The 27,923-nt window shown below is 39.5% G+C and overlaps 1 protein-coding gene across 3 annotated transcripts in view; it reads left to right on the forward strand.

Moving 5' to 3' along the window:
- IL16 (interleukin 16) overlaps positions 1 to 27,923 on the forward strand; it is a 110,446-nt gene that overhangs the window by 38,873 nt on the left and 43,650 nt on the right. For all 3 annotated transcript variants that reach the window (XR_006887656.1, XM_046654995.1, XM_046654994.1), the window contains one exon: positions 27,678 to 27,786. Coding sequence is in view for 2 of the 3 variants with exons in the window: in XM_046654995.1 (XP_046510951.1) it covers positions 27,678 to 27,786 (109 nt within the window). In the remaining variant the exon portion in view is untranslated. The remainder of the gene's footprint in view (positions 1 to 27,677; positions 27,787 to 27,923) is intronic.

The raw sequence follows: 27,923 nt of genomic DNA on the forward strand, positions 1-27,923 counted from the left end.
ATTTTCTTTTTCTGTGTTGTCCTTGTCTGGTTTTGGCTTGAAGGTCATGCTGGCCTCGTAGCATGAGTTTGGAAACTTCCTCTATTCGTTCATTTTTTGGAAGAGTTTGTGAAGGATAGGTATTAAATCTTCTTTGAATGTTTGGTAGAATTCACCAGCGAAGCCACCTCATCCTGGACTTTCATTTTTTGGTTATTTTGATCTCCTAACTGGTGATTGGTCTATTCAGATTCTCTATTTCTTCTTGATTCAAGTTTGGAAGGTTGTATGATTCTACATTTTGATCCATTTCTTCTAGATTATCTGATTTGTTGGCATCCAGCTTTTTGTAGTATTTTCTTATAATCTTTTGTATTTCTGAGGTGTCCATTGTAATTTCTCCTCTTTCATTTCTGATTTTATTTATTTGAGTCTTCTCTCTTTTTCTCTTGGTGAGTCTAGCTAAGGGTTTGTCAATTTTGTTTATCTTTTCAAAGAGCCAGCTCCTGGTTTCATTCTTTTTTCTATTGTTTTTTAGTCATTTATTTATGCTCTGATTTTGTTATTTCCTTCCTTCTACTGATTTTGGGCTTTGTTTGTTCTTCCTTTTCCAGTTCCTTTAGGTGCACTGTTAGGTTGTTTATTTGAGATTTTTCTTGTTCATTGACGTAGGCCTGTATTGCTATAAACTTCTCTTTTAGTACCACTTTTGCTGTATCCCATAAATTTTGGCATGTCATATTTTCATTTTCATTTGTATTTAGGTATTTTTTTCTCCTTTGATTTCTTCATTGACCCCATTGTTGTTCAGTAGCATTTTGTTTAATCGCCACATATCTGTGGCTTTTCCAATTTTCTTCCTGTAGCTGATTACTAGTTTCATAATACTGTGGTCATAAAGGATGCCTGGTATTATTTCAATCTTAAATTTATTGAGACTTGTTTTGTGGCCTAATATGTGATCAATCCTGGAGAATGTCCCATGAGCATTTGAAAAGAATGTGTATTCTGTGTTTTTTGGGATGAAATGTTCTATATATATCCACTAAGTCCATCTGGTCTAATGTGTCGTTTAAGGCCAGTGTTTCCTTATTGGTCTTCTGTTTTGATGATCTATCCACTGGTGTAAGTGGAGAGTTAAAGTCTCCTGCTATTATTGTGTTACTGTCTATTTCTCCTTTTATGTCTGTTAACAATTGGCTTTACGTATTTAGGTGCTCCTATGTTGAGTGCGTAGATAGTTACAAGGGTTATATCCTCTTGTTGGGTTGTTCCCTTTATTATTATGTAGTGCTCTTCTTTGTCTCTTGTTACAGTTTTTGTTTTAAAGTCTATTTTGTCTAAGTATTGCTACCCGCACTTTCTTTTCTTTGCCATTTGCATGTAGTATCTTTTTCCATCCCTTCACTTTCAGTTTGTGAGTGTGTTTAGGTCTGAGTGTGTCTTTTGTATGCACCATATATAGGAGTCTTGTTTTTTTATCCAATTGGCCATCCTATGTCTTTGATTGGAGCATTTAGCCCATTGACATTTAAAGTAGTTATTGATAAGTATGTACTTATTGCCATTTTGTTACTTTTTTTCTGAGTGTTTTAGTAGTTCTTCTCTGATCCTTTCTTCTTCTGCTCTCTTCCCTTATGGCTTGATGGCTTCCTTTAGTATTATGTTTCTGATCCTTTCTCTTAATTTTTTTGTGTATTTATTATAGGCTTCTGGTTTGTGATAACCATGAGGTTCATATATAATAACCTATGTATATAGCAAACTATACTGACTGAAGGTCTCTTTAGTTTGATCTCTTGCTAGAAGCTTTAGTCTTTTACTCTCCTCCTCCCACCTTTTATGTTCTTGATATCATATCTAACCTCTTTTTTGTGCATCTGTCTCTATTACCCTCTTACCATGGAAATAGATAATTTTAGTACTTTTGTCTTTTGACCTTCATGTTAGCTTCATAGGTGGTTGATCTGCTACCTTTACTGTACATTTGCCTTTACCAGTGATTTTATTGTTTTGGTTTTTTGGGGTTTTTTGGGGCGATAATTTTCTTATTCCTATTTGTGGTCTTTTCTTTTCCACTTAAATAAATCCCATTAGCATTTCTTGTAAGGCTGGTTTCTTGGTGATAAATTCCTTTAGTTTTTGCTTGTCTGACTAACTCTTTATCTCTCTTTCCATTATGAATGATAATCTTGCCAGGAAGAGTATTCTTGGCTGTAGGTTTTTCCCTTTCAGGACTTTAAATATATTGTGCCACTCCCTTCTAGCCTGTAAGGTTTCTGCTGGGAAGTCAGCTGATAGCCTTTTGGGGTTTCCTTTGCATGTCACTTGTTGCCTTTCTCTTGTGGCTTTTAGGATTCTCTCTTTATGTTTAATCCTTGACATTTTCCTTATAATGTATCTTGGTATGGAACTCTTTGTGTTTATCTTGTTTTGTGCTCTCTGTGCTTCCTGTACCTGGATCTCTGTTTCCTTCCTTAGGTTAGGAAAGTTTTCAGGTGTTATTTCTTGAAATAGATTCTCTGCCCCGTTGTCTCTCTCTTCTTCTTCTGGGACACCTATAGTATGGATGTTTGTGTGCTTGATGTTGTCCCAGACGTCCCTTAGTCTGTCCGAGTTCTATCTAATTCTTTTTTCTTTTTTCTGTTTAGTTTGGGTGATTTCCTCCAGCCTTTCATCCAGCTCTCTGGTCTGTTCTTTTGTATCATATCCTCTGCTATTGAGTCTCTCTAGTGAATTTTTCATTTCCAGTATCATATTCTTCGTTTCTGATTGGGTCTTCTTTATATTTTCCAGTTCTTTGTTGACATTCTGACTGAGTTCATCCAGTCTTCTTCCAAGATCAGTGAGCATCCTTATGACTATTTGTTTTAACTCTTCATCAGGTAGATTGTTTATTTCTGTTTTGTCTAGTTCTTTTTCTGAGGATTTGTCCTGTTCCCTTACTTGAAATGTTTTCCTTTGCCTCCTCATTTGCCTTTCTCTGTGCTTATATCTATGTATTAGGTGGGTCAGTTAGATCTCTCGATCTCAGAGAGGTGCCCTTACATAGGAGATGCCTTTTGAGGCCCAGCAGTGTGCTTCCTTCTCATAGCCAATTTTAAATGTTCCAGGAGTGACCCCTGTTTGGGTTGTGTGTGTCCTTCTGTTGTGGCCACGTTGCTCTTGCTGCAGGTGCCCAGGGAGACTAGGCTGTCCCCCTGACTGGTTGGTTGTAATACTCAGCTGCATGTGGCTGCTATGGACCCTCAGTCACTTTATTGGTGGTGGTGAGCCCCAGCACAGTTGGCTGCAAGGTCTAATAGCACATTCCTGTTGCAGTTTTTCTGTTAGGTGTGTAGGCTCCCAGTGTGGCTGGTTGCTAGGCTCAGGGGCTCACAATTGCTGTAGGCCTCCAAGCCACAAGGCTGTTGTCAGCTCACTCAGGATTGCAGCTGGGTGGGGCTGGCCCCAGGTGAGGGAGCACCCAGTTGTTTCAGGCTTTGGAAGGCGGGGCTGATCCCCTATGTGGCTTAAGATTGCTCCCAGCCATGAAGCTCTGTGGCTAGACATGTCTTTTTCCTCTCCAGAAAGGAATTTATGCCTCTTCCACCTGAGTCTACAGTGTCCCTTGTTGGGCGGGGGCGGGTCTTTTTATCCAGTTTTCAGTTCTCAGGGGTAATTGTTCCCAGAGTAGTTGTAAATTGCTGCGTCCATGGCAGGAGATGAGTTCAGAGTCCACCTACCCCCATCTTCCCAGGAGTCCCCTGTGTTCTCTGTTGAATTTCCCTGTGTTCTTATCCCTGTTACTTCCTTTCTTCCACATTCTCTATGTCTAAGTTTTTGTCCTTTTTTTCTAGCTTTTTGAGATGAAAGTTTAGCTAATTGATTTTTAGGTTTTATTTTTTTCTAATAAATGCATTTATGGCCAAAAATTTCCCTCTATGTTTAGTAGCTTCATTCACAAATTTTGATATTCCATATTTTCATTATATATAGACAGATACAGATATGTGTTTTTTCTATTGTGACTTATCATGTGACTTTTAGTTTATTTAGAAATGTATTCTTTAATTTCCATGCAGTTGTGGGTTTTCTAGTTAACCTCTCTTTCTCTCTCTCTTCCTAGATTGATTATTCTGAAGTTGGAGAAGAGAACATATTTTGAATGATTTTAATTCTAATGACCTAATCATCAGAAATTACATATCTATAATTATATAAAAATATGATCTATTAATATATGTAATATACATATTTTATATATAAAAAGTATACACATATATAATGTTCTTGTTGAATGTCGTGTTCTATATATGTCTCTTGGGTCAATTTGATAATCGCATTTTTCAGATCTTTTTTATCCTTACTGATTCCATTCCTCTGTTAGTTACTGAGAGAAGTGTGTTAAAGTCTCCAATTATGATTGTAGATTTGTCCATTTTAGCTCTGTCCATTTTTGCTTTATATATTTTGAAGCTATGTTTTTATATGCACAGACATTTAGTATTTTTTAAATGTTTTCCTGGTGAATTAACACTTTTATAATTTTGAAATAGTCCTTTTTTTGTCTAATGAGGACTTTTGCTAAAATTTGATCTGGTATCAGGACAGCTTCACTCCTGTCTTTCGGTTGCTGTTTACATCGTACATGTTTTCCCCTCCTTTTACCTTTAATCTATGTTTATATATTTAAGGCATAACTCATGTAAGCAGCATATAATCAGGTTGTTTTTCTACCATCTTCTTGCCTTTATCTTATAATAGTGGGTATTGATACCACTTACATTTAGTGTAATTTCAGATGTGTTTGGGCCTATAGCTACTCTCTTATTATTTGGTTTCTACTTGTCCCCAAAGTTTTGCACTTGGTTTTCTCTCTCTTCTTGCTCTCTTTTAGATTAACACATTTTTCGCTTCTCCATTTCCCTTCAATTAGCTTATTTGTTATAAATTCTTTACTGTTCTTTTAATCTTTAAGATGTACAACATATGTTCTTACTGTATTAGAGTCTCAGATAAATTAATGCTTTTTATCAGTTCTCAGATGATGCTAAGACCTAGAACACAAAACTCCACTTACAGCTGCCATGCTTCCTGGCATTGTTCTCATGCATTCCAATTCTACTTATATTTAAACCCAAGAATAGGTCATCATTACTATTCTGTGGAGTCAATATTCATTTACATTAATTCATGTGTTTCCCCCGTCCATCCTTCTTCATTCCCTCCTGCATTTCTGCGTTGAGATCACTTCCTTCTGCCTAAAGCCCTCCTGCCTGTAACACGGGCAGGACCCAGGATGAGAGGACAAACGGAGATCTACAGGCCAAGTGTCTAAATATTTAAAAGTTACAGCTCAAGGTAAAATATGCTTAAAAATAAATGTTCCATCTTTCTACCTTGACAAATACACCTTTGTAAGAACTTGGGTAGCCAAGGTTCGATAAGCTCTTGGGTGTCTTGGAGTTCTGCGCTGGAATGTCGGGGGGCAGGAAGAACCATTTCCTGGCTCCTGGACACTGGCCATGATCCCCTTTCTCCTACCACTCCTGGCACTGTCCAGCCCCACACGGGGTCTCACATGCAAGCAGGTGACACCTGCAATTCTCTAATCCCAACCCCCACACCCCAGCAAACAGACCCCCTTCCCGTCTCAGCCTGTGCACTCCAGTGGTGTGGTTTGCTCTTGATACAATAGACCCAGGGTAGAGGTGGGGTTGGGGGCACAGCTCCCTTGATGCAATCCTATGCTCCTACCTCATTTGTCTTTAGGTTCCTCTCTAGCTAAATATTAGCAGGTCGCCAAGTATGCCTGGAGCCCTATATTTACTCACCGTGGAACTGGTTCTCTTTTTATGGCACTGGACAAGATTGGGAACTGGCACAGAGTAACAGCTCTATAAATATTTGAGGAAAGAATCGTTGCCTAAATGAGTATAATGAGGCTGCCCCCTAAGGCAGAGGGTATATTGACATAGCCAGAGCTTGCCTGGGTTTTTTGAGCCAACACGTGGGTTTGCACTGGGCATTGCTATGGGTATTCCCACTGGCTGGGGTCTAGAGTCACTGGACACTCTATCTGGGAGTAGAACAGGAACAGATGAGACCAGGCTTGTGGGAGGTCCTCCCTCTGGGGCTGCCCTCCTAAAAGGATGCAAAATGCTCTGATCCACATGGGAATGGCCTCTGTAATATGTAAAATCCTGCTTTTCTTTACAAATTCAAAATATTGTTTAGGCAAAGTCACCACTCCTGTGGCGTGACTCAGGATGCCATGAGGTCAGATCAACCGTCTGACTCTCTGGCATGTGCTGTGGGTGGAGAGAGGGTGGTCAAGGCCCATCCTTGAGCAGACAAGTCCCTTCATTTTGCTGCCTGTGAGCAGCTCAGCCTGTGGCTTTGAGGCCCAGGCTCCCTTGGCAAGTGGGAAACCCAATGCTTTGGCTGCTTGCCTCTTCCTGCCACAGAAGAGCAGTTTGTGGAGGCTGAGAGTAGCTATGGGGAGGGAAGCTCAGGGTTCCAGGACTCCCACGGAGCCGGCCACCTCCCCTGTGAGTGGGGCAGGATGGGGAGGGAAACAAGGGTGGTCCACGTGCAGGAAGCCGGAGGGACAGCCCACAGGTGTCATTAATGAGCACTTGCTAACTGTCTCCCCAACTCCACGTGAGTCCTAGTTGCTGTTTTATTTGTCAAAGACATTTGGAGCTATTTTCCTGGAGCTGGTCTTTTGAATCATATTTGTTCTGGTAGGATATCATTTGGTTATTGGAAAGGGGTTTGATAGAAAGAAGCAGAGGAATAAGGGAAATTGGGAAAAAGTAGAAAACTGTCTACCTTTTCAATTCTGTTTCTCAATATGACCCTTCATATGGGCATTACAACCCACCCCAGGCTTCTTCCTATTCTTTGCATACAACCCACTGGTTACGGCCCCCGAGCCTCTGCCCGGAATACCTTCCTGACTCTGACCTTCGTGAACCCAAATCTTAGTCATCCTCTAAGGCCCAGCATATCTGCCACAAAGGTTTTCCTGACCCTCTCCTTATCCTGTACCCCTAGCTTCCACCATCCCTATTTGAAACAATCTTCTCCCTCTGGATTTCTAGGGCATGCTGTGCCTCCCTATTTTGCTACAGTAATTTATCACAGAAACACAAAGTTATATATTCCCACTAAAGAAACACAAAGTTATGTGTTTCCACTAAAGAATGAATTCTGGGGTCATGGTGGTTAAGTTCGTGTGGTCCACTTTGGCGGCCCAGGTTCGTGGGTTTGGATCCCAGATGTGGACCTACACCACTCATCAGCCATGCTGTGGCAATGACTCACATATAAATAGAGGAAGATTGGCACAGATGTTGGCTCAGAGCAAGTCTTCCTCAGCAAGAAGAAAAAAGAAAAAAAAAAAGAATGAATTCTGGGTACTAGCCGTAGGTAGGAAGAATTTACTGAATCACTTTGTGTTTCTGGCACCAGCTTAGGAGGATGACTGAAAAAATGTAAGAGGCTGCACGAGATTCCATCACATGGATTTATCATAATTTATTATTTTAGGATCTTTAAAAATATCTTATTAAATATTGAGAAGATAAAAATAAATTTATAAAACGTATACTCTAAAAAGTAAAGATGCCCTGAATATCTGTATATCAATCATCAAATCGGAGAAACAAATCATACCATAAACTTTGAGGTCCTGTGAGTGCCCCTACCCAATGCCACTCCATTCCCCACCCTTTCAGAGGGAACCACTATTCCCCATCCTGGGTGCATCGTGCCTCAGCTTTTCTTTAAAATTTACCATATCTGTTTGTATACCTGAATGATGTGTTGTTTAGTTCTGCTGACTTTTGATTAATCTTTGTGTATCTTTTTTATTTTTTACTTTTGACCTACCCATGTCACTATGTTTTAAGTTAATTTCTTATAGACAGCATATAGTTGAGTCATTTTAAAGTTTTATCCACCCTGCCAATCTCTGCTCTTTAACTGGAGTATTTAGACCATTTACATTTAAAGTAATAATTAATATGTTAGGGCTTGAGTCTGCCACTTTATTATTTGTTTTCTGTCTTAAGTATTTCCTCTACATCCGTTAAGCCCCACATCAGTGATGTTATAACTTTTGCTTCAACCATAAAATATGATTAAGGAAACTCACAGAGGGAAAGATAATCTATTATGTGTATTTCTATTTTTACTCATTCTACTGTTCTTTCCTTTCTGAAGGTCTCAGCTATTTTATCATGATCTTTCTATTTGGAGAACTTCCTTTAAGAGTAAATCTTCTAGTGACACATTCTCTTCATTTTTCATTCATCTGAGAATATTTCTATTTCTCCTTCATTCCTGAAGTGTGTTTTCAATGAATATAGGATTTATAGTTGACGTGAATTTTTCTGCCCATGAAAAACATCGTGCATCCCTTCTGCCCTCCATATTTTCAGATGTGAAATCTGTCATTTAACTCAGTGTTTCTTCGTAGGTAACGGGTCATTTCTCTCTGATTGTTTTAAAGAATTCATTCTTTGTTTAATTAGGAGGCATCTTGGTGTTTATTTCTTTGGGTTTATTGTGTTTGGTTCTCTAATCTCTTTTTGCTTCTTTTAAAAAAACCTTCTATTTCTTTGTTGATATCTCCTAATTTTTCATTTGTTTCAAAAGAATTGCAAATGATTCTTGAGGCATTTCTATGATGGCTGCTTTACAATCCTCATCAGATGATTCCCACGTCTGATTCATCTCTGTATCGGTGTCAGTTGTTTGCCTTTTCTTGTTCAAATTATGCATCCCTGGTTCTTGATGTTAAAAGTCACTTTTAATGGTATCTTGGACATTTTCATTATTATGTTAGAAGTCTCGTGATCTGATTTAAATCTTCTGTTTTAGCAAGCAGCCTCCTGTTTTGGTTTGGCGTGTAGTTCTGAATGCTTTGCTGGGTTTCTGTTGTAATGACCTTTTCGTTTTCAGAGCCCTTGCGATGCTATTCTGGTCTGCTTCACTTTTCTGGCGCTGCTGGAGCTCTTGCTCAATCTGGAAGGAGCTTCCCTGGCCTGGCTGGTTTCACTGGGTGACCATCTGCTGCTCAGCGTGGGGATGGGCAGAAGCTGCTGTACCTGGGTCTCTTTTGCCACTGGGTGGAGGGCGGGAAAATGAGGCCCTCGTTGATGCTGCCCCTGCAGGTGGATCAGCCTCCTGCCTGTGCCCCAGTTACAGAGTAGGGGCTGGGTCCGCCTGGGGCTCTGCTGATGCCCCAGCTACAGGTACATGGACGACCTGCTGGCGCCCTAGCTGTGGATTGAGGGCTGGGAAATCTGCCAGGGTTTGCTGCCACCAAGGCAGGCATGTCGGACCTGCTGACAGTGCCTTGATCATGGGTCGGGGGTCTTGGGCTCCCACTAGGTCCTTGGTGAACCTCCCCCTTTCCTGGTCTTTCGGCCAGGCCAGAGAGAACATTGTTTTTGTTTCTTGTCTTTGTCTATTGGCAGTTGTGGGTTGCTGGCCTCCCCAGTGCCTAGTTGGGGTATATTGTAGTTAAAAACACAAAACAAAACAGAGAACTCACCATATTGTTATTCCTCAAGTCCTGAACTCCCTAGCCAGCTAGATTTCTTCTTCCTGGCTCTCAGAATCCCTTGCTGTTTCTGTTGAATAATATCCAGTGTATTCAGTTGTATTTAGCAGGGAGCCAGCACCATTTTGTTCTGGAACTGGAAGTCTCAGTTCCACTTATTTTTGAACATGATTTAAATGCAATTGGACAGTGATCTCCTTGCAGTAGACTTGCTTGTACACCTCAGCGTTACTCTCCAAACATTTATTCATGCTATTTCATTGTGTCGCAGCTCATCGATTTTCACCGCTTCCTAGAGTTCTATTTTGTGAACACGTACAATTTGTTTATCTGCTCTGCTATTGATGGATATTTGTGATATTTCCTTTTCTGCTCTTTAAATAAGAGACAGTACTGCTGTGGACGTCCTCGTGCATCTCTGCAAGTTCCAATAGGATATAAGCTGGGTGTGGAGTCAGTGAGTCTTAGGGTATGATAATCTTCGTTTGTGCTCAATAATGCCAAATTTTTTTCCTAAGTGGTTGTGCCAACCTACCCTTTCATTATCAGGTGTAAGTTTCTTCGTTACTCTGCATCCTCATTAATACTTGGCATCATCAGGCTTTTAAACTTTTCCAGTCTGGGACCTATTAAATCATTTTTCATATTAATTATCATTTGTATTTTTCTAGTTAGTAGTAGGGTTGCACATATTTCCATGTGATTATGAAACTTTTGAATTTCCTCTGTGATACGCCCATCCAAACTTTTTCTGTTTTTCTTTTGGGTTGCTGAGTTTTTTTCTTTTTCCAGCTTTTAACTGGTCATTTTACTCTTTTAATTGATGAGTACAAGTTGTTCATTTTAGGGTGGAATTTATTCAGTCATATCTTATATACTTTGTGCCTTTTGCATCTTGTTTGAAAATTTTATCCTTTCCCAAAGTAAACACATTCTGTTATAATTCTATTCTCTTCTATTGTCTTCTGAACATTTTATAGTTTTGCCTTTTGTATTTCTGTTTTGAATCCACCTAGAATAGGTGCTTGTAAAGTATATGCTACATTGTCTTTTTCCCACATGGTTAACTAGATGTCCCAGCATCCACCCTCTAGTGTGATGTTCTGAAACACACTTGACACTACTATTGTGATCAGTAGTGTATTAAGTTTATAAACGAATCTGGGGGGAACAGACATCTATACAATATTGTGTCCCATTCTCAAGGACATGGCATATCTCTCCATTATTCGGGACTTATTTAATGCCTTTCAGTAAGTTTTGTAATTTTTTTTCTGAAAGGGCTTACATCTTTTGTTAGGCTAATTCCTAGGCATTCTTTATTTTCTGGTGAAATTGTAAACGTTATCTTTCAATAATTCCATTTTCTAACTGCTATTTTCTTGCATATGGAAATGCCATTTTAGATTGTTTTGTAAGTTGAATCCTTCATTTCAAGATTATTGTAGATTCACACGAAATTGTAAGAAAATAATACAAAGAGATCCGTATACCTGAGTTTCCCCAATGGCAACATCTCGCAAAACTGTAGCACAGTATCACCATCAGTTGCTGGTGTTGAAGTGTCAATATATGGGGTATTCCCATCACCACCAAGATTCCTCATGTTCCCCTTTTGTGGCCACATTCGCTTCCCTTCCACCTCCATCTTCCCTTCCCCCATGGTGGCCATTTCTATTGTATAAATCGTGTCAGACAGTATGTAACCTTTGTGGACGGGCTTTTTCACTCAACGTAATTCTCTGGAGCTCCACCCTGGTTGTGTGTGTCAGTAGTTAGCTCCTTTTTATTGCTGAGTAATAGTCCACGATATGGATGCACCACGGTTTGTTAACCATTCACCACTGAAGGACATCTGTGTTGTTTTAGTTTCAGGCTATTATGAGTCGAGAGGATAGAAACACTCCCATACAGATTTGGTGTGAACATGAATTTTCATTTCTCCAGGATAAATGCCCAGGAGTGCCATTTTGGCTTGTACAATAGTTGCATATTTTATTTGTAAAGAAACTGCTGAACTGTTTTCCAGAGTGACTGTAACATTTTACGTTCATGTAAACAAAGTAGGAACAACCCAGTTTCTCTGCTCTGAGACAGTGTTTGATGTCCTGTTTTTATTTTAGCTGTTCTGGTAGTTCGTGTAGCGATATCTCACTGTGGCTGTAATCTGTGTTTCAGTAATGGCTGATGATGTCGAACATCTTCTCATGGGCTTCTTTGCCATCCGTGGATCCTTTCAGTCAAATGTCTGTTCTTATCTTTTGCCCATTTTCTACTTAAATTGGTTTTTTTGCTGTTGAATTTTGAGAGTTCTGTATATATTCTCGATACTAGTCCTTTGTTGGATGTGTGGTTTGCAAATATTTTCTCCCAGACTGTAGCTTGTCTTTTCATCCTCTTAATGGAGTCTTCACAGAGTGAAAGCTTTTAATTTGAACGAAGTCCAATTTATCAATTTTTCCTTTTATGAATATGCTTTTTGTGTAAACTTTAAGAATTCTTCGCCTGGCCCTAGATCCTGAAAATTTTCTCCTATTTTTTCTAAAAGTTTTATCATTCTACAGGTAAGTCCATTTTGAGTTAGTTTTTGCATAAAATAGGAGACTTGGGCCAAGTTTCTTCCTTCCTCCGTGCCCTCTGTGGCTGCTTAATTGCTACAGCACATTTTTTGAAAAGAGTATCGTTCCTCCATTGAATTGCTTTTGCACCTTTGTCATAAATTAGGCGAGCATCTTTGTGTAGATCTGTTTCTGGGTTCCCTATTCTGTGTGTATTCCCCAATACCACACATTCCTGTTTACTGTAGCTATATAATAAGTCTTGAAATAAGGCAGACTGATCGCTCCCACTTTATTCTTTTTCAAAGTTGTTTCTTCTATTCTAATCTCTTCGTATTTACATATACATTTTAGAATAATTTCATCTACATATACAAAAAATCTTGCTGAGATTTTCATAGGGATCATATGAAAGCTGTATATTAATTTGGGGAGAGTTGATCTTTACTAGGCTGAGTTTTCCAATCCACAAATATGGTCTGTCTCTCTATTTATTTAGGTCTTTGATTTCTTTCATTAGTGTTTTTAGTTCACGGCATACAAATCCTATACAAGTTTTGTTAGATTTATGCCCAAGTATTGTTTTGAGTCATTGTAAATGGTATACACTTTAATTTTGGTGTCCATGTGTTCATTGCTAGTGGAAAGAAATACAGCTGATTTTTATGATTATTTTGTATCCTGCAAATTGTTGAACTCATTTACTAGTTCTAGGAATTATTTTTGCAGATGCCTTGGGATTTTCTACATAGACAATCATGTCATCTGTAAGTGAGGACAGATTTATTTCTTCCCTTCTGATCTGTGTGCCTTTTATCTCCTTTCGTTGCCTTGTTGCAGTGGCAGGAACTTACAGTACCACATCGAATAGGAGAGTTGACACTGGGCCTTCTTGTTCTGTTCCCAGTCTGAGGGGGAAAGCATTCAGTTTTCATCATTAGGTGTGTTCTTAGCTGTAGGTTTTTTTGAAGATGTTCTTTATGAGGTTGAGGATGTCCTCCTCCAGTCCCAGTGTGCAGAGTTTATATTGTGAATGGGTGTTTAGTTTTGTCAGATGCTTTTCTACACTAATTGATATGATTGTGTGATTTTTTCTTCTTTGGCCTATTGATATGATGGATTACGTGGATTGATCTTTGAATATTGAACTATCCTCGCACCCCTGGAATAACCCACATGGTCATCACGTATAATTCTTTTTATACTTTGCTGAATTTTATTTACTAGTATTTTGTAAAGGAGTTTTGCCTCTGTATTCATGAGGGGTATTCGTCTAGAATTTTCATTTTTTGTACTGACTTTGTCTGGTTTTGGTACCAAAGTAATACTAGCTTCATAAAATGAGTTGGGAAATGTTCTCTGTTATTGTATGATGTTAATTCTTTAAACACTTAGTAGAATTCTCAGGTGAAACCATCTGGCCTTAGAGTTCTCTTGTTCGGGAGTTTTAATTTACAAACTCAACTTCCTTAATAGTTACAGGACTATTCAAATTATCTTTTTCATATTTGTTAAGTTGTGGTAGATTGTGCTTTTAGAAGAATGGGTCCATTTCATCTAAGCTGTCGAGTTTATGTGTTAGACATAGAGTTGTTTGCAGTCTTCCCTTGTTATCTTTTTGATCTCTGCAGGGTCTGTAGCGACATGTTGTGCATTCCTGTCATTGGTGATTTGTGTCTCTCTCTTTTACTGCATCAGTCTTGCTAGAAGTTCATATCATTCATTGTCACTATTGTTTTTTTTCTGTTTTCAATTTTATTGATTTCTGCTCTTATCTTTATTATTTCCTTCCTTCTACTTGTTCTGGGTCAGTTTCACTCTTTTTCTAGGTTCTCAAGATGGAAGTTTAGCTTGTTGATTTCTCTAATGCATGCATTTAGTGCTATACATCCTACTCTCAGTATTGCTTTAGCTGTATTATAAATTATGATATGTTTTATTTTAATTTTCATCCAGTTCAGTGTATTTGTTAAATTTCCCTTGAAATTTCTTTTGGGATGCATGGATTGTTTAGAAATGTGTTGTTTAGTTTCCATGTGTTTGGAGATTTTCCTGTTATCCTTCTGTTATTGATTTCTAGTTTAATTTTATTGTGGTGGGAAAACATACTCTGAATGATTTCAATTCTTTTAAATCTATTGCAGTTTGTTTTGTGGCCCAGGAGGAGTCTATCTTGGTACATGTCTGTGAGCACTTGGCAAGAATGTGTATGATGCTGTGGGTTCTGTACATGTTGATCAGATTCTCTGGGTTGACACTGTTGTTGATTTCCCCTGTATCTGTGCTTTCTGTCTAGTTATTCTATAATTTTTGAGAGAGGGTACTGAATCTCCAGCCATAACAGTGGATTTATTTACATTTCTTTTCAGTTCCATCTGTTTTCTCTTCGCATATTTTGTGGCTCTGATGTCTGGTGCATACACATTTAGGATTCCTTCTCAATGATCCTCCATCTCTGGTAATTGTCTTTGCTCTGAAGTCTACTTTGTGTGATATTAATATAACCATTCCTGCCTCCTTTTTTTTTTTAACTTTTTTTTGAGGAAGATTAGCCCTGAGCTAACATCTGCTGCCAGTCCTCCTCTTTTTGCTGAGGAAAACTGGCCCTGAACTAACATCTGTGCCCATCTTCCTCCACTTTGTATGTGGGATGCCTGCCACAACATGGCTTGACAAGCGGTGCCATGTCTGCACCCAGGATCTGAACCGGCGAACCCTGTGCCACTGAAGCAGAACATGCCCACTTAACCGCTGCGTCACCAGGTGGCCCTCATTCTTGCTTCCTTTTGATTACTGTTTGCATCCCGTATCTTTTCCATTCTTGTACAATCTGCCTATATTATCATATTTGAAGTGAGTTCTTGTAGGTGGAATATAGTTGGATCACGTCTTTTAACGTATTCTGCCAATCTTTCTCTTTTAATTGGTGTATTTAGACCATTTATATTTAACAGTTACTAATATGTGAGGACTTGTTTTGCCATTTTATTTTTTGTTTTCTGTTTGTTCTTTCTGTTTTTCTTTTCTGTAGAAAACTTATCTTTCTTTATAATCCTTTACCCTCCCTTGCTTATAACATAATTGTCTTAAATCTTTTTTCTACATGCATTTAGAACCACATCACAGCATTAGCATTTTTGCTTCAGCCATCAGATGTAATTGAAAACACACAAGACGAGAGTGAAATTTATTATATTCACCCATATTTTACTTTACTGTGTCCTTTTTTCCTGCCTGATGTTCCAAGACTCTTTCTTTTATTATTTCCCTTTTGTTTAGAGAACTTCCTTTAATTGTCCTTTCAGGGTAGGTCTGCTGGTGACAAATTTTCTTAATTTTACTTTATTTCAGAATGTCTTAATTTCCTTTTTGTTTTCAAAGGATATTTTTGCTAGATAAAGAATTCTGAGTTGAGTTTTCCTTCCACTACTTGAAAAATGTGCCACTTCTGTCTCTTTCAGATAATAGGTAACATGTCATTTTTTTCCTGGTTGTTTTAAAGATTATTTAGTCTTTAATTTTCATAAGTTTAATTATGAAGTATCTTTGTATGAATTTCTTTGTGTTTATGCTGTTTGGGGATTTCTCACCTTCTCGAATCTGTAGATTTATACCTTTTGCCAAATTTGGGAGGTATTTAGCCATTATTTCTTTGACTACTTTTTCAGCCCCACACTCTTTTTTCTCTTCTTCCAAAACCCTGATGACACAAAGATTAGATCTTTTCTTATAGTTCCACAAGTCTCTGAGGCTTTGCTCATTTTTTTTCTAGTCTATTTTTCTCTTTCTTGTTCAGATTTGGTAATTTCTATTGTACTGTCTTCTAACTCATTGATTCTTTTCTCTGTCCCCTGAGCCAGTCCTTTCTGGTTTTTTAAATTTTTTATTTTAGTTGTTATATTTTTCAGTTTTAATATGTCCATTGGTTCTTTATACTTCCTATTTCTTTGCTGAGATTTTCTATTTTTTGTTTGTTTCAAGCATGTTCATAATTGCTTATTGAAACATTTTATGATGTCTGATTTAAAATCTTTGTCAGCTAATTCTACTATTTTCTTTTCTTCCTCGTGTTGGCACCTATTGATTTTTTTCCACTTAATTTGAAATCTTTCTGGTTTTTTATATAGTGAATGATTTTCAAATGAACCCTGGACATTTTTGTGTTTTGTTATGCAACTCTTGATCTGTCACTTTAGCTGTCTTTCTTTGACACTATTCCTGCAGCGGAGGGGGAGGGGTCATCACCTCATTACGGCCAGGTCAAGGTGGAAGCCCAGGTTCTCCACTTGGTCTCCGCTGACATCTGGGGTGGAGGGCTTCTCATTCCTGCTGGACAGAGATGAGAGTTACAGCCACCCGCATGCTCTCCACTCATTCTGTGGGTAAAGAAGTCTCGTTACCAGATGGCAGGGGTCAAGGTCCCAGCACTCTACTTGGCCTTCTCTGACACCACCCTGGCGGGGAGGTCACAGCACATCATTACACACTGGCAAGGGGACGTCTAGGTTCTCATTCCACCATCACTGGCTTGGGTAGGGCTGGGGCCACCATGTTTCTTGGCTGGGGTGGAGCAGTTACTGTCTAAGTTTTCTGTCTTGCTAAGCTGCCCCTTTCCTGGTCCTTTGGCTCCAGAGAGCAGGCAATCTTTCATTGAGACTTTTTTGTGAGCATCTGTTGGCAATTCCAGGTTGCTGGTTCTTCAGCGACAATTCTGGATACACGAGGCAAAAAGAATTTCCAAGAAACTCACAATCTTGCTTCTTCAGTCCCGAGGTTTCCACCTGGTCTGTCTTCTTCTCTCTACCTTTTAGAGTCTTATGTTTGTTTTGTATACAATGTCTGGGGTTTTTATTTGTACTTAGTGGGTGGAGTAGGGAAAAGTACTCCATCTTCCCAGAAGCAGAGCTGCAATTTGTTTTTGTACGTTGGCATTATATTCAGCATCTTGCAACCTCTTATCAAATCTAATATTTTATCTATAGATTTCATTGTGTTTATTACATAGATAATCATATCACCCATGAATAATGCTAGTCCCCTTTGTAGTCCAACCCTTCATCCCTAATCCTGGACAACCACAGATCTGTTCTCTGTCTCTGTAGGCCTGCCTTTTCCAGACCGGTGTATAAAATGAATCCATATGCTCTGTAATCTTTTGCGATAATTTTTCTTCTTTAGTCTGTTCAAGTGGTAAATTATCTAACTTATTTTCCAATGTTAAACAATTCCCTGGATCTCTGGACCCAGTTGACTACCATTTTATTTATGATTTATAGGTTCATGACTGCTCTGTAATCTCCTTTCTTGCCTGGTTCCAAGCTTATGCAGATATCAACATTTCTTTGCTTATCTCTTTTACTGGTATCAAGGTTTTTCCCCTTGTTGGGTATCTCAATTTGCTAGCCCGATAGAATGTGAAGTCTGATTCCTCCTTTAGCTAACTCTAGAATATATTGTCTATGATTGTAATTATTTATTTCTTGAATGATTTATGGAACTTACTGTTAAAACCATCTAGCACCAGTGTTCTCCTGGTGGAAAGATTTAAAACTGCCCAGTTTCTTAACTTTTACAGACCTAGGAAGGTTTCCTAGCTTTTCTTGAGTTGATTTTGATAAAGTTAATTTTTCTCATTTTATCTAATTGTTCAAATTTATTCTATAGAGTTGTTTACAATATATTCTTATCTTTTTAATCTTTACTGTGTCTGTAATTATGTCCCCTTTTCGTCCTTCATGTTATTTGCGTTTTCTCTCGCTCTCTTTTTCTTTTGAGGAAGATTAGCCCTGAGCTAACTGCTGCCCATCCTCCTCTTTTGGCTGAGGAAGACTGGCCCTGAGCTAACATCCGTGCCCATCTTCCTCTACTTTCTATGTGAGATGCCTACAACAGCATGGCGTACCAAGCGGTGCCATGTCCACACCCGGGATCCGAACTGGCGAACCCCGGGCCGCAGAGAAGCGGAATGTGTGCACTTAACCGCTGCGCTGCCGGGCTGGCCCCTCTCTCTTCTTTACTTGATTAATCTTGCTGAAGGTTCATCAGTATTTTAAAATATGTTCACAGAACCAACAATTAATTTTTTCAATCCTTCTATTATATGTCTATTTTTATTTTATAAACTTTGTTCTTATCTTTATTTTATCTCTTTCCTACTTTCTTTCATGATTAGCTTATTAATTATTTTCAGGCTTTATCTTTTTTAATAGAAGCATTTAAGATGATGACTTCTCCTATAAGTATTGCTTATCTTTAGCTGCATTTCACAAGATTTGATGTCTAGATTTTCATTATCATTCAGTTCTAAATTTCCAATATGCTTTGTTCTTTGACCCACGAGTTATTCATGTGTGTTTCTTAATTTTCAGACATATGGAATTTTCCAGTTAACGTTTTAAATAACTTTTTATTTTGAAATAATCATAGGTTCACAGGAGGTTGCAAAGATAGCACAGATAATACACCCTTCACCCAGTTTTCCCCAAGGATTACTTCTTACACAACTGATGTACAACATCAAACCCAGAAATTTGACATCAGTACCATGTACATGTAGTTCTGTGCTGTTTCATCATCACAAAAATCTTCCTAATGCCTCCCCTTTATGGCCACACCCCCTCACACCACCCCTAACCTCTGGCAACAGCTAATCTGTTTTCTATCTCTCCAGTTATCTTATTTTAATGTTTTATAGTTTAAAGCATTAAACTACAGTTTATCATGTTGTCAGAAAATGTGATATGTATTATTCCAGTTCATTGAAATTGTTCAGAATTGTTTGTTTGAGGAGAAATTGTATTTTGTTGCTTTTAATTTCATTGTTTAAAAATTCTGTTTACGTACTGATTTTTATCTGCTTGGTCTAACAATTTCTTAGGGAGCAGGTCAAAAATCTTCTGAGAGATTTTCCTTGAGGTTAAGTCAATAATTTGAAGCTATGTTATAAGGCGCACAAAAGTTTAGCCTTCTTATATCTTCTTCATGATCTCAAGCAGTTATCATTAAAATAGTGATGTTACCTCTGTTAATTCCTTCTGTTTAAATCTACTTTGTTGATAAAGTGGCACCAGCTTTATTTTGATTAGTTTAGTCTATTTATCTATATCTGTCTATCTATCTATCTATCCTGTTTTTATTCTTTTGTTTCCAAATACACGCATATATATATATTTATATATATATATATTTTTTTTACTTTTTAAACTTTTTCTACTACATTTTAGATGTGGAACTCTTCAGTGGTTTATGATTGGATTTAAAAAGTAAATCCATAACAAGAGCATGAAACTACGTGGGGCAAAAATTGATAAGACTGCAAGGAAAAATAGATGAATCGACTATTATAGTTGGAGACTTTAGTGCCCCTCTTTCAGAAATGGGTAGATCCAGCAGGCAGAAAGTCAGTAAGGACAGAGGCAAACTCCAGACTCACAGTTTTCACCCAATTCCTGAAGGTGGGATGGATTTATTTCCAGTTCACATTTAAAATGAGGACATCATCCTTTGGGGCTCCCTCTGTTGAAGAGGAGTGTCCTAGTGGGCCCCCCATTTTGAGAAGGAACCAGGACTTCCCTGCTGCTCCTATCATCCCATAAAGCTGCGGAGGACAAAGCTCAAGTCCAGCCTGTTCATCAAATGACCTCAGGGCAGCAGCCAGCTGGGGGCTCCTCTTACTTCTTGGGAAGTTCCTGGTGAAGCCTTTGTTTACTTTGTGGCCTCCAAGAATTCCTTACTCATTTGCTATTTCATTGATGTATTTACATCCCATTCAACAGTTTTACTTGTTTTTAGCAGAAGGACCAAAGTAACTAGTCCATCATCCTACCAGAAACAGAAGTCTCCTGTCATAGCCTCTTCAATCATTTCCTTATCATTGAACATTCCCCCCCATGTTTTCTATTACAAACAATGTGGCGATGGACATCTTTGTACACACATCTTTGTGTATTATGTCTAATTATTTTCTACAATAAATTTCTAGACCATGAAAAGGAAGAGACAGAGCTGAGGAATATTTGGGAAATGGATTGGCACTCCTTGGAGACTGATGAAATTCTGAACGTTCTTGCTGATCATCTAACCAGGTCCTTTGCATATATTATCTCATTTAATCCTTCCCAAAATCCCGCTGGACCTAATACGATAAAAATCCCACTGAGGAGCATTTCTATTAAATAAGTAGAAATACAGACCCGGCTTTTGGAGAAAAATATCCAATTTTTTTGAAACGTGCTATTTCCTAAAATTGTTTTTAAATTTAGGGAAGCTCTCCCAAAATTAGTAAGAGGAATGATTTTTTAACTAGACCATGTGATTCTCTAACATGTTTGGAAAAACAAACATGTAAGAACAGTTGGGAAGAAGAGCCATGAAGGTCTGGTCCTATCAGACATTAAAAGCACTGTAGACAACCAGCTCAACGTCACTCTACTTTTGAGGTGCCCTTGGATGTGATTGGCAGAAGGAGTCCACCTTTTTTTCAGGACGCAGGTGTTTTTCATGAAATACATTTGCATCACTACAAAGGTAAATTGATTCTTGAAGAAAGCAGGGAAACAATGATGGGTGACTAATAGATAGGACAGCACACACAGAGTCCACTGGGAGGAAGTGTGACCTACTGGGGCAAGGTTGGCTTGAGTTATCCTAGGTATCAGGAGGAAGGACCTTCAATGGCATGCCAGGTAGTCTGGATTTATCTTAAATCCATCAGAGATGGATCCACCAGAGATTTAATCAGAAGTCTCATGAGTAGCATTTGCATTTTTACAAAAGTACGCTGGCAGGTGAAAAGATGGGGGGCGGGGAAATTATGAATGAATGAATGAATGAATGAATATTTCTTCTTAAGTGATTTTATTAAAATATAACTCACATGCTATACGATTCACTCATTTAAAGTGTACTTTTAAATGTCTTTCAGTACATGCACAGAGTTGTGTGACCATCACCACTATCTGATTTTACAACATTTTCATCACCCCAAAAAGAAACCTTATACCCGTTAGTAGTCACTCCCCACCCTAATCATCCACTAATCTACTTTCTGTCTCTACAGATTTGCCTATTCTGGACATTTAATGTCAATGGGATATTATAATATGTGGTCTTTTGTGGCTGACTTTTTTCACTTACTATAATGTTTTCAAGGGTCATCCATGTTATAGCATGTATTAATACTTCATTTCTCTTTATTACCAAATAATATTCATTGTATGGAATATGTGGGCATACCACACTTTGTTCATCTGTTTATCTGTTGATGGACACTTGGGTTGTTTCTACAATTTGTCTGTCACAAATAATGCTGCTTTGAACATTTGTGTACAAGTTTTCACGTGGATGTGTGTTTTCATTTCCCTTGAGTATATACCTAGGAACGGAATTGCTGGACCATACGGTAATTCTATATTTAACTTTTTGAAGAACTGCCAAACTGTTTTCCAAAGCATCTCACCATTTTACATTCCCACCAGCAATGTCTGAGGTTCCAATTTTCCACATCCTTCCTATATTAGTGGATGCTAAGTGGGTGTGACCATAGCCGTCCTAGCCGGTGTGAAGTGGTATCTCATTGCAGTTTTGATTTGCATTTCCTTGATGGCTAATGATGTTGGATATCTTTTCATGAGCTTCGTGGCTTCTTGTATATCTTCTTTGGGAAGATACCTCCTCAGATCCTTTGTCCATTTTGAAAACTGGATCATCTCTCTTTTATTGAGTTGCAAGAGTTCTTTATATATTCTTGATACAAGTCCCTTATCAGATATATGACTTGCAAATATTTTCTCCCATCCTGTGGGCTATCTTTTCACTTTCATGATGGTGTCCTTTGAAAGACAAAAGTTTTTAATTTTGATGAGGCCCATTTATCTACATTTTTTTTTGTCACTCGTGCTTTTGGTGTCATATCTAACGAGTCTTTCCCTAACCGAAGGTCTTGAAGATTTACCCCTGCATTTTCTACAGAGTTTTATAGTTTTAGCTCTTACGTGTAGGTCTGTGATTCAATTGGAATTAATTTTTGTGTGTGGTGTGAGGAAGGGGTCCAACTTCATTCTTTTACAGGTGGGTATCCAGATGTCCCAGACCGTTTGTTAAAGATATTTTTTAAAAAACACAACTTTTCCTAGACCCCCCTAGGCCGCTGTAACAGCCTAACCTAAAAAGGATACTATGAGCTAAGGCATAGCCAGTGAGAATGGATGCGCTGGGGAAATTCGAGAAGGTTGAATTACAAGGACCTGGTGACTGTGGTCATGTAGGGACCACAGGGGGAGAAGGAGGCCTGGGGGGCGACTCCTAGGTCCCTGCTCTTACCCTCCACGTCAGGAGGCCTGCGGCCTCGGGATCCCACGTGACCACACGGCCATCCCTGAACCCATCTGCTGGGGCCACTTGTTTATCCTTGTGACTTCAAGATCAAAGCCTGTTGTTGCATGATCAATCCAACCACAGGAAACCAGCCTTGATCAGGAGGACAGTCGAATTACATTTCGTGGTTCCCTTAGACTGAAGCAGCCATCGCATCTCAGTTCAAAGAGAAAATGGAAAGGCTTGTATTTAAGAGGAATGCAGGCAGCAAACCCCAGAGGCATCAAGCCTCTGACAGCAAAGTCAGGGGTCCATGCACAGAACGAACACTTCTGAGGGAGCCATGGAGCCTCCTAAACCTTCAGGAGTTTATGCTCCAGAAAATCTTGTCTGTAGGACACAACACACCAGAATTCTTTATTCTGGGTTCACTCCTCGATGACAGAGGATCTCGGGGTCTCTCCATTTCTACACTCAGTCACCAGTGGGACTGGTCAACGTAGGGGTTGCCACCCAGGCAGGGAGGGGGCATGCCACCCACTGGACTGCTGCCCGTGGCTACAGTCTCCCACGAGAACAAGGGAAAATGTGTCTGGAGACGGCTTTGCCAACCCCTGACCTCGGCTCCGAGAGCAGCCCCACCTTGGGAGCAGGCACAGAAGAGGTCTGTTCTGCATGCTGGAGAGGGAGCCGTCCGTGCAAACGTTCGCTGGGCTCCTGCAGACACTCCTTTGATGAGAACCCCTCTGCCCAGGACATCCTTGCCCAAGAGAGACCAGGCTCCCCGGGGAGCCCAGGGAGGCTGTTCTGTCCTTGTGATCATCTCCTGCCATATGATCCTTTCAGAGAGGTCAGCAGCCCTCCAGCTCTTTAAACATAATCAGCAGTTACGTTCAAAAGCATGGGGCTGAACGTGATTATAGACATTGTTTAGTTCACTCCCTCCACCCACAAAAAGGGAAACTGAGCCCAAACAATTAAGTGACAAGCCCAGCCTCGTGAGAGATTTAAGGCTGGTGGTTTCATGGCCCTCTCTGCTCTACCCCACTGTGTATTTCTGGTGAAGAAAACATTAAGCTTACGAGGTTAATGGATTAAAGAGAAAGAACAATGCCTTGAAATGACCCCAGAATATGGATGAGTGCTGGGTTCTTGTTGGTGTCCAGGAAGCGGAAGGTCCACAGAACTTGGGCATCGACTCTGTTCCGGGAGCTTTTCGGAGACACGGAGTTTTTTACGTCCAACAGGAGATTGCTACTTAGATACTGGGTACACGGCAGAGGGGGGCAAGCCACCTGTCATTTGCATCTGGGGCAGTCTTGGTTGGAGGACAGAGCTGTGAAGAAGGACTCGTCCTTCGACCTTGTGCATGCAGAAGCAGCTCTGCGACTGCCGTGTGCGCCGTGAGGCGGCTGTTCCTGGTTCCCCGGCCAGAGAAGGCGAGCCCCTGGGATGCAGAGGACGGATGGGCCGCGGGGCGGATCTGGTCCGTTCAGTTTCTTTTGGATGAGGTCTTTTAATGTTCCTTCTTCTCAACGTGTCATTAACCATTTCCAGGTAATCCAGACAAAAAGAAGCTTCACTTTCTATGATTCTCCTGCCATCTATTGGCCTTACTTGCCAAGCAATTTCTAAACCATGTTTTGGACAGGGAGCTTTTATAAAGAGGATTAAAAGAAAGAAATTAAACCGTAAATGCGTTTTGTCCTAAGTCTACTAGTGTGGCAATTGAAATAAATGTAAAATTAATCGTTTGTTCCTGGTCTGAGTGTAAAAGTAATATGTGCTCATATAGAAATACAGAAAGTGGTAAAAAAAAAAATAAATGTGTATAATCCCATCGCCCACACACACTCCTGCCAGCTCCTGAGAGCGGGACCCCGTCTTGTCCGCCGCCATATTCTCAGCACTTGGAATAGCGCCTGGTGCATAGTAAGTGCTCAGTAAAGACTTGTTGAATGAATAAATGTTACTGTTTGGTGTATTTATTTCCAGTCCTTTCTCTATGCCTATTTCGCATGATTGTAGTCAGACTCCATTCATATCATGCTATCTTTTCTTTTTTCACTTACCAAGGTAACACAGGTACATCTATACCACAAAAACCCTTTATCAACGTTGTTTTTAAAGATGTTTAGTATTCCAAGTTTTGCGTACACCTCATTTACGTTTACTTGTTTAACTTCATCTTACTAGATTTTTAGGGGAAATGCACATTTCAAAGGTACTTCGGACGAGTAGACACACTGGCTGTGTACTAGGCTCTCTTATGTTGAGGGAACCCTGAAGAGCTACTTAAATCACAATCTGTTATTTACTTCCACAGTCCCACTGGAGAGCACAAAGAAGTGGGAACAGTACAGAGGGAAGTCTTAATATGACCTCAAGGGACTATTTAGTTAAAAAAGATCTTTTAAAAAAAATTAATTTAATTTAATTTTTTTATTGAGGTTATGACAGTTTACAACATTGTAAAATTTCAGTTGTACATTATTATTTGTTAGTCACCATACACATATGCCACTTCACCCTTTGTGCCCACTCCCTTTCCCCTGGTAACTGCTAATGTGTTCTCTTTGTCCATGTGTTAGTTTATATTCCACATATGAGTGAAATCATGCAGTGTTTGTCTTTCTCTATCTGGCTTATCTCACTTAACATAATACCCTCAATGTCCATCCATGTTGTTGTGAATGGGACAATTTTATCATTTTTTACGGCTGAGTAGTATTCCTTTGTATATATATATATATATACCATATCTTTGTCCTTTCATCTGTTGATGGGCACATGGGTCGCTTCCATGTCTTGGCTATTGTGAATAATGCTGAGATGAACACAGGGGTGCGTAAGTCTCTTTGAATTGTTGATTTCAAGTTCTTTGGATAGATACCCAGTAGTGGGATAAGTGGGTCATATGGTATTTCTATCTTTAATTTTTTGAGAAATCTCCATACTGTTTTCCATAGTGGCTGCACCAGTTTGCCTTCCCACCAGCAGTGTGTGAAGGTTCCCTTTTCTCCACATCGTCTCCAACATTTGTTATTTTTTGTCTTGGTCATTATAGCCATTCTAATGGGTATAAGGTGATATTTTAGTGTAGTTTTGATTTGCATTTCACTGATGATCAGTGATGATGAGCATCTTTTCATGTGCCTATTGGCTATCTGTATATCTTCTTTGGAAAATGTCTGTTCATATCCTTTGCCCATTTTTTGATCAGGTTGTTTGATTTTTTCTTGTTGAGTTGTGTGAGTTCTTTATATATTATGGAGATTAACCCTTTGTCAGATATATGATTTGCAGATATTTAAGAAATATCTTTTGAATATTATATTTATGGAGCAATTAATTCAAAGAACCAGTCCTTATGCTAAGTTCTAGAAATGTAGTGCCTCAAGAATTCAACTGAACTAAACCACTTTCTATCTAATCTCTGTTCTCTCTCCTTTTAAAAATTCCCTGGATTTACCCGTTAGAGAAGATAATTTTATTCAGCTTAATGTAGCGCCATCTGCTGCTGAAGAGGAAAATGAGTGCCTAGGAGAGTTGGTCTCCGATTTTAAACCCTGACATGTAGGAGAAATAAACGGAACTGCTGTGGTTTCTTGCAGGATCCCCTTGTGTCAGAACTGGATACAGTTTTAAAAAGAAAAAAGGCTGTGAGTGGACTTCTGGCTGCAGAGCACACTTTGCTAGTTCCCCTGCCCCCATAGAAATTTCTATCAAAACTAAAAAAATACATACGAATAGGGAGAAATGCATGTCAGAACAGGGAGCCATGGAGAGGGCCAACCACATTGGGGCAGGTGGGCCGTGGGCACGTGGTGAGAGGCAACAGTGGGCCTTCCTTCCACCGTGGGAAACGCAGCAGCTGATGGAAGGCAGTGCACACGCGGTGCGTGAAGTTAACCAGGCACCGCCAAGCCCAGCTTCCAGTCGAGGCGGTCCTGCCAGCCATGAGACGGTGGCAGGTGCCCCTAACACACCTGTAGTGCTGGAACGCTAAATCCCAGGTAACATTTGAGCCAACTACGGTTTGCAGATCGAATAACCAATACCCAAACGTTCCATACACAGCAAATCACATGAGTGCGCCAACCACAGAAAGACATTCTCAGACATGCAAATATTCAGACAGCTCTTCACCTGCACAGCTTTCCTGAAACAAAACACACACACACTCACTCACACACACACTCACTCTTAAGGATTATGGGGGTGAGTAAGGAAACCAACATAATTCAAGAATTAAGTCAAGATCATTGTGGCTGATAAAGTTATGAAATAGAAAAGCAACATAGAAAACATTTCATACTGTCATCTTCATTATCACTCTCTTTCCTCTGTCCCTAAAAATCCCAGGGTGAGGAGAGGGAACAGAGTGAAATTTGTCTCGAATTCTCATCTTACCTGAGAAAGAGTCGTATGTTTTCTGTTTCATCAATGACCCTGATAGAGGGTTGAGCCCAGGAATCCGTGTACCGCATATAGACTCAGTACAATGGGAGAGTTTCCAAATTATTAGTATAAAACAGAAGCAAGAGAAATTTGCTCAATATGGCAAGGTAGAAAAAGAATAACAGAACGATAACAAAATATAACCCAAGAATGTCGATTTTTAAAGTCCTAAATTAAATCTTCACGGAGAGAAATCAGCAATGTAAAGAAATCATTATACTCTCAAGACAGCATGGATGGTTCAATATTAAGAAATATATTTACTTAATATTCATTCAATGAACATTTCTAAGTGCCTATGATGTGCTGGAACCATGGCCCTTACTTGACATCTTCTCTGAGACTCACCTCCCAGGCTCCCCGTTCGCGTCCCTTTCTAGTTCTTTTCTTCGTAGCACTTACCGTTCTCTGTAATTATCTTTCCCCTTTATTTGTTTGCTTGTTACCTTTGGTTTTCCTTTGCTGAAATACCGTTTCTCCACGATCAATATCCTAGTCTATGTTGTTCACTCTCTATCTCCAATGCCTGATAAAGAATCTGTCATTTGCTGACATAATCATCCGACGTTTATTGCATTAGTTCCATATTTAGGCAATATTTATTCATTCAATATTCTGTTTGAATGAATTAACATATCTATGAATTAATGAGCGACAGTAATTCGAAACCCCTGCCCCACAGAGCATATAACTTAGCGGAGGAGACAGACCGCAAGTGCTTCCACGGTCAGCGTCAAAATCTCAGTTTTCTAGGCGCGTCTCTCTCTTCTGACTAACTTGTTGAATAAAAGACGGCAATTGTTTTGCAGGAAGCTTCTACAACTTCCTCTCGAGAACAGTCCGGAAAACTAGAAGCACAAAGCAGTAACTTCCTGCTTCCCAAAGCCTGTCACCAGAGGACACGCAGCAACTCAACCAGTAAGTGTCTCGTCAAACCGTCTTCAGGATCAGGGCCAAGCTGGTGCCGAGTATGGGGAGTATCGGCGACGTGGGGAGGTTTGGGCGAGGGTGGGTCTCTGCCCGACCAGTTGGACAAAACCAAGATGGCGGGCTGC

The sequence above is a fragment of the Equus quagga genome, chromosome 2 (genome assembly GCF_021613505.1).
Source record: "Equus quagga isolate Etosha38 chromosome 2, UCLA_HA_Equagga_1.0, whole genome shotgun sequence".
NCBI lineage: Eukaryota > Metazoa > Chordata > Mammalia > Perissodactyla > Equidae > Equus > Equus quagga.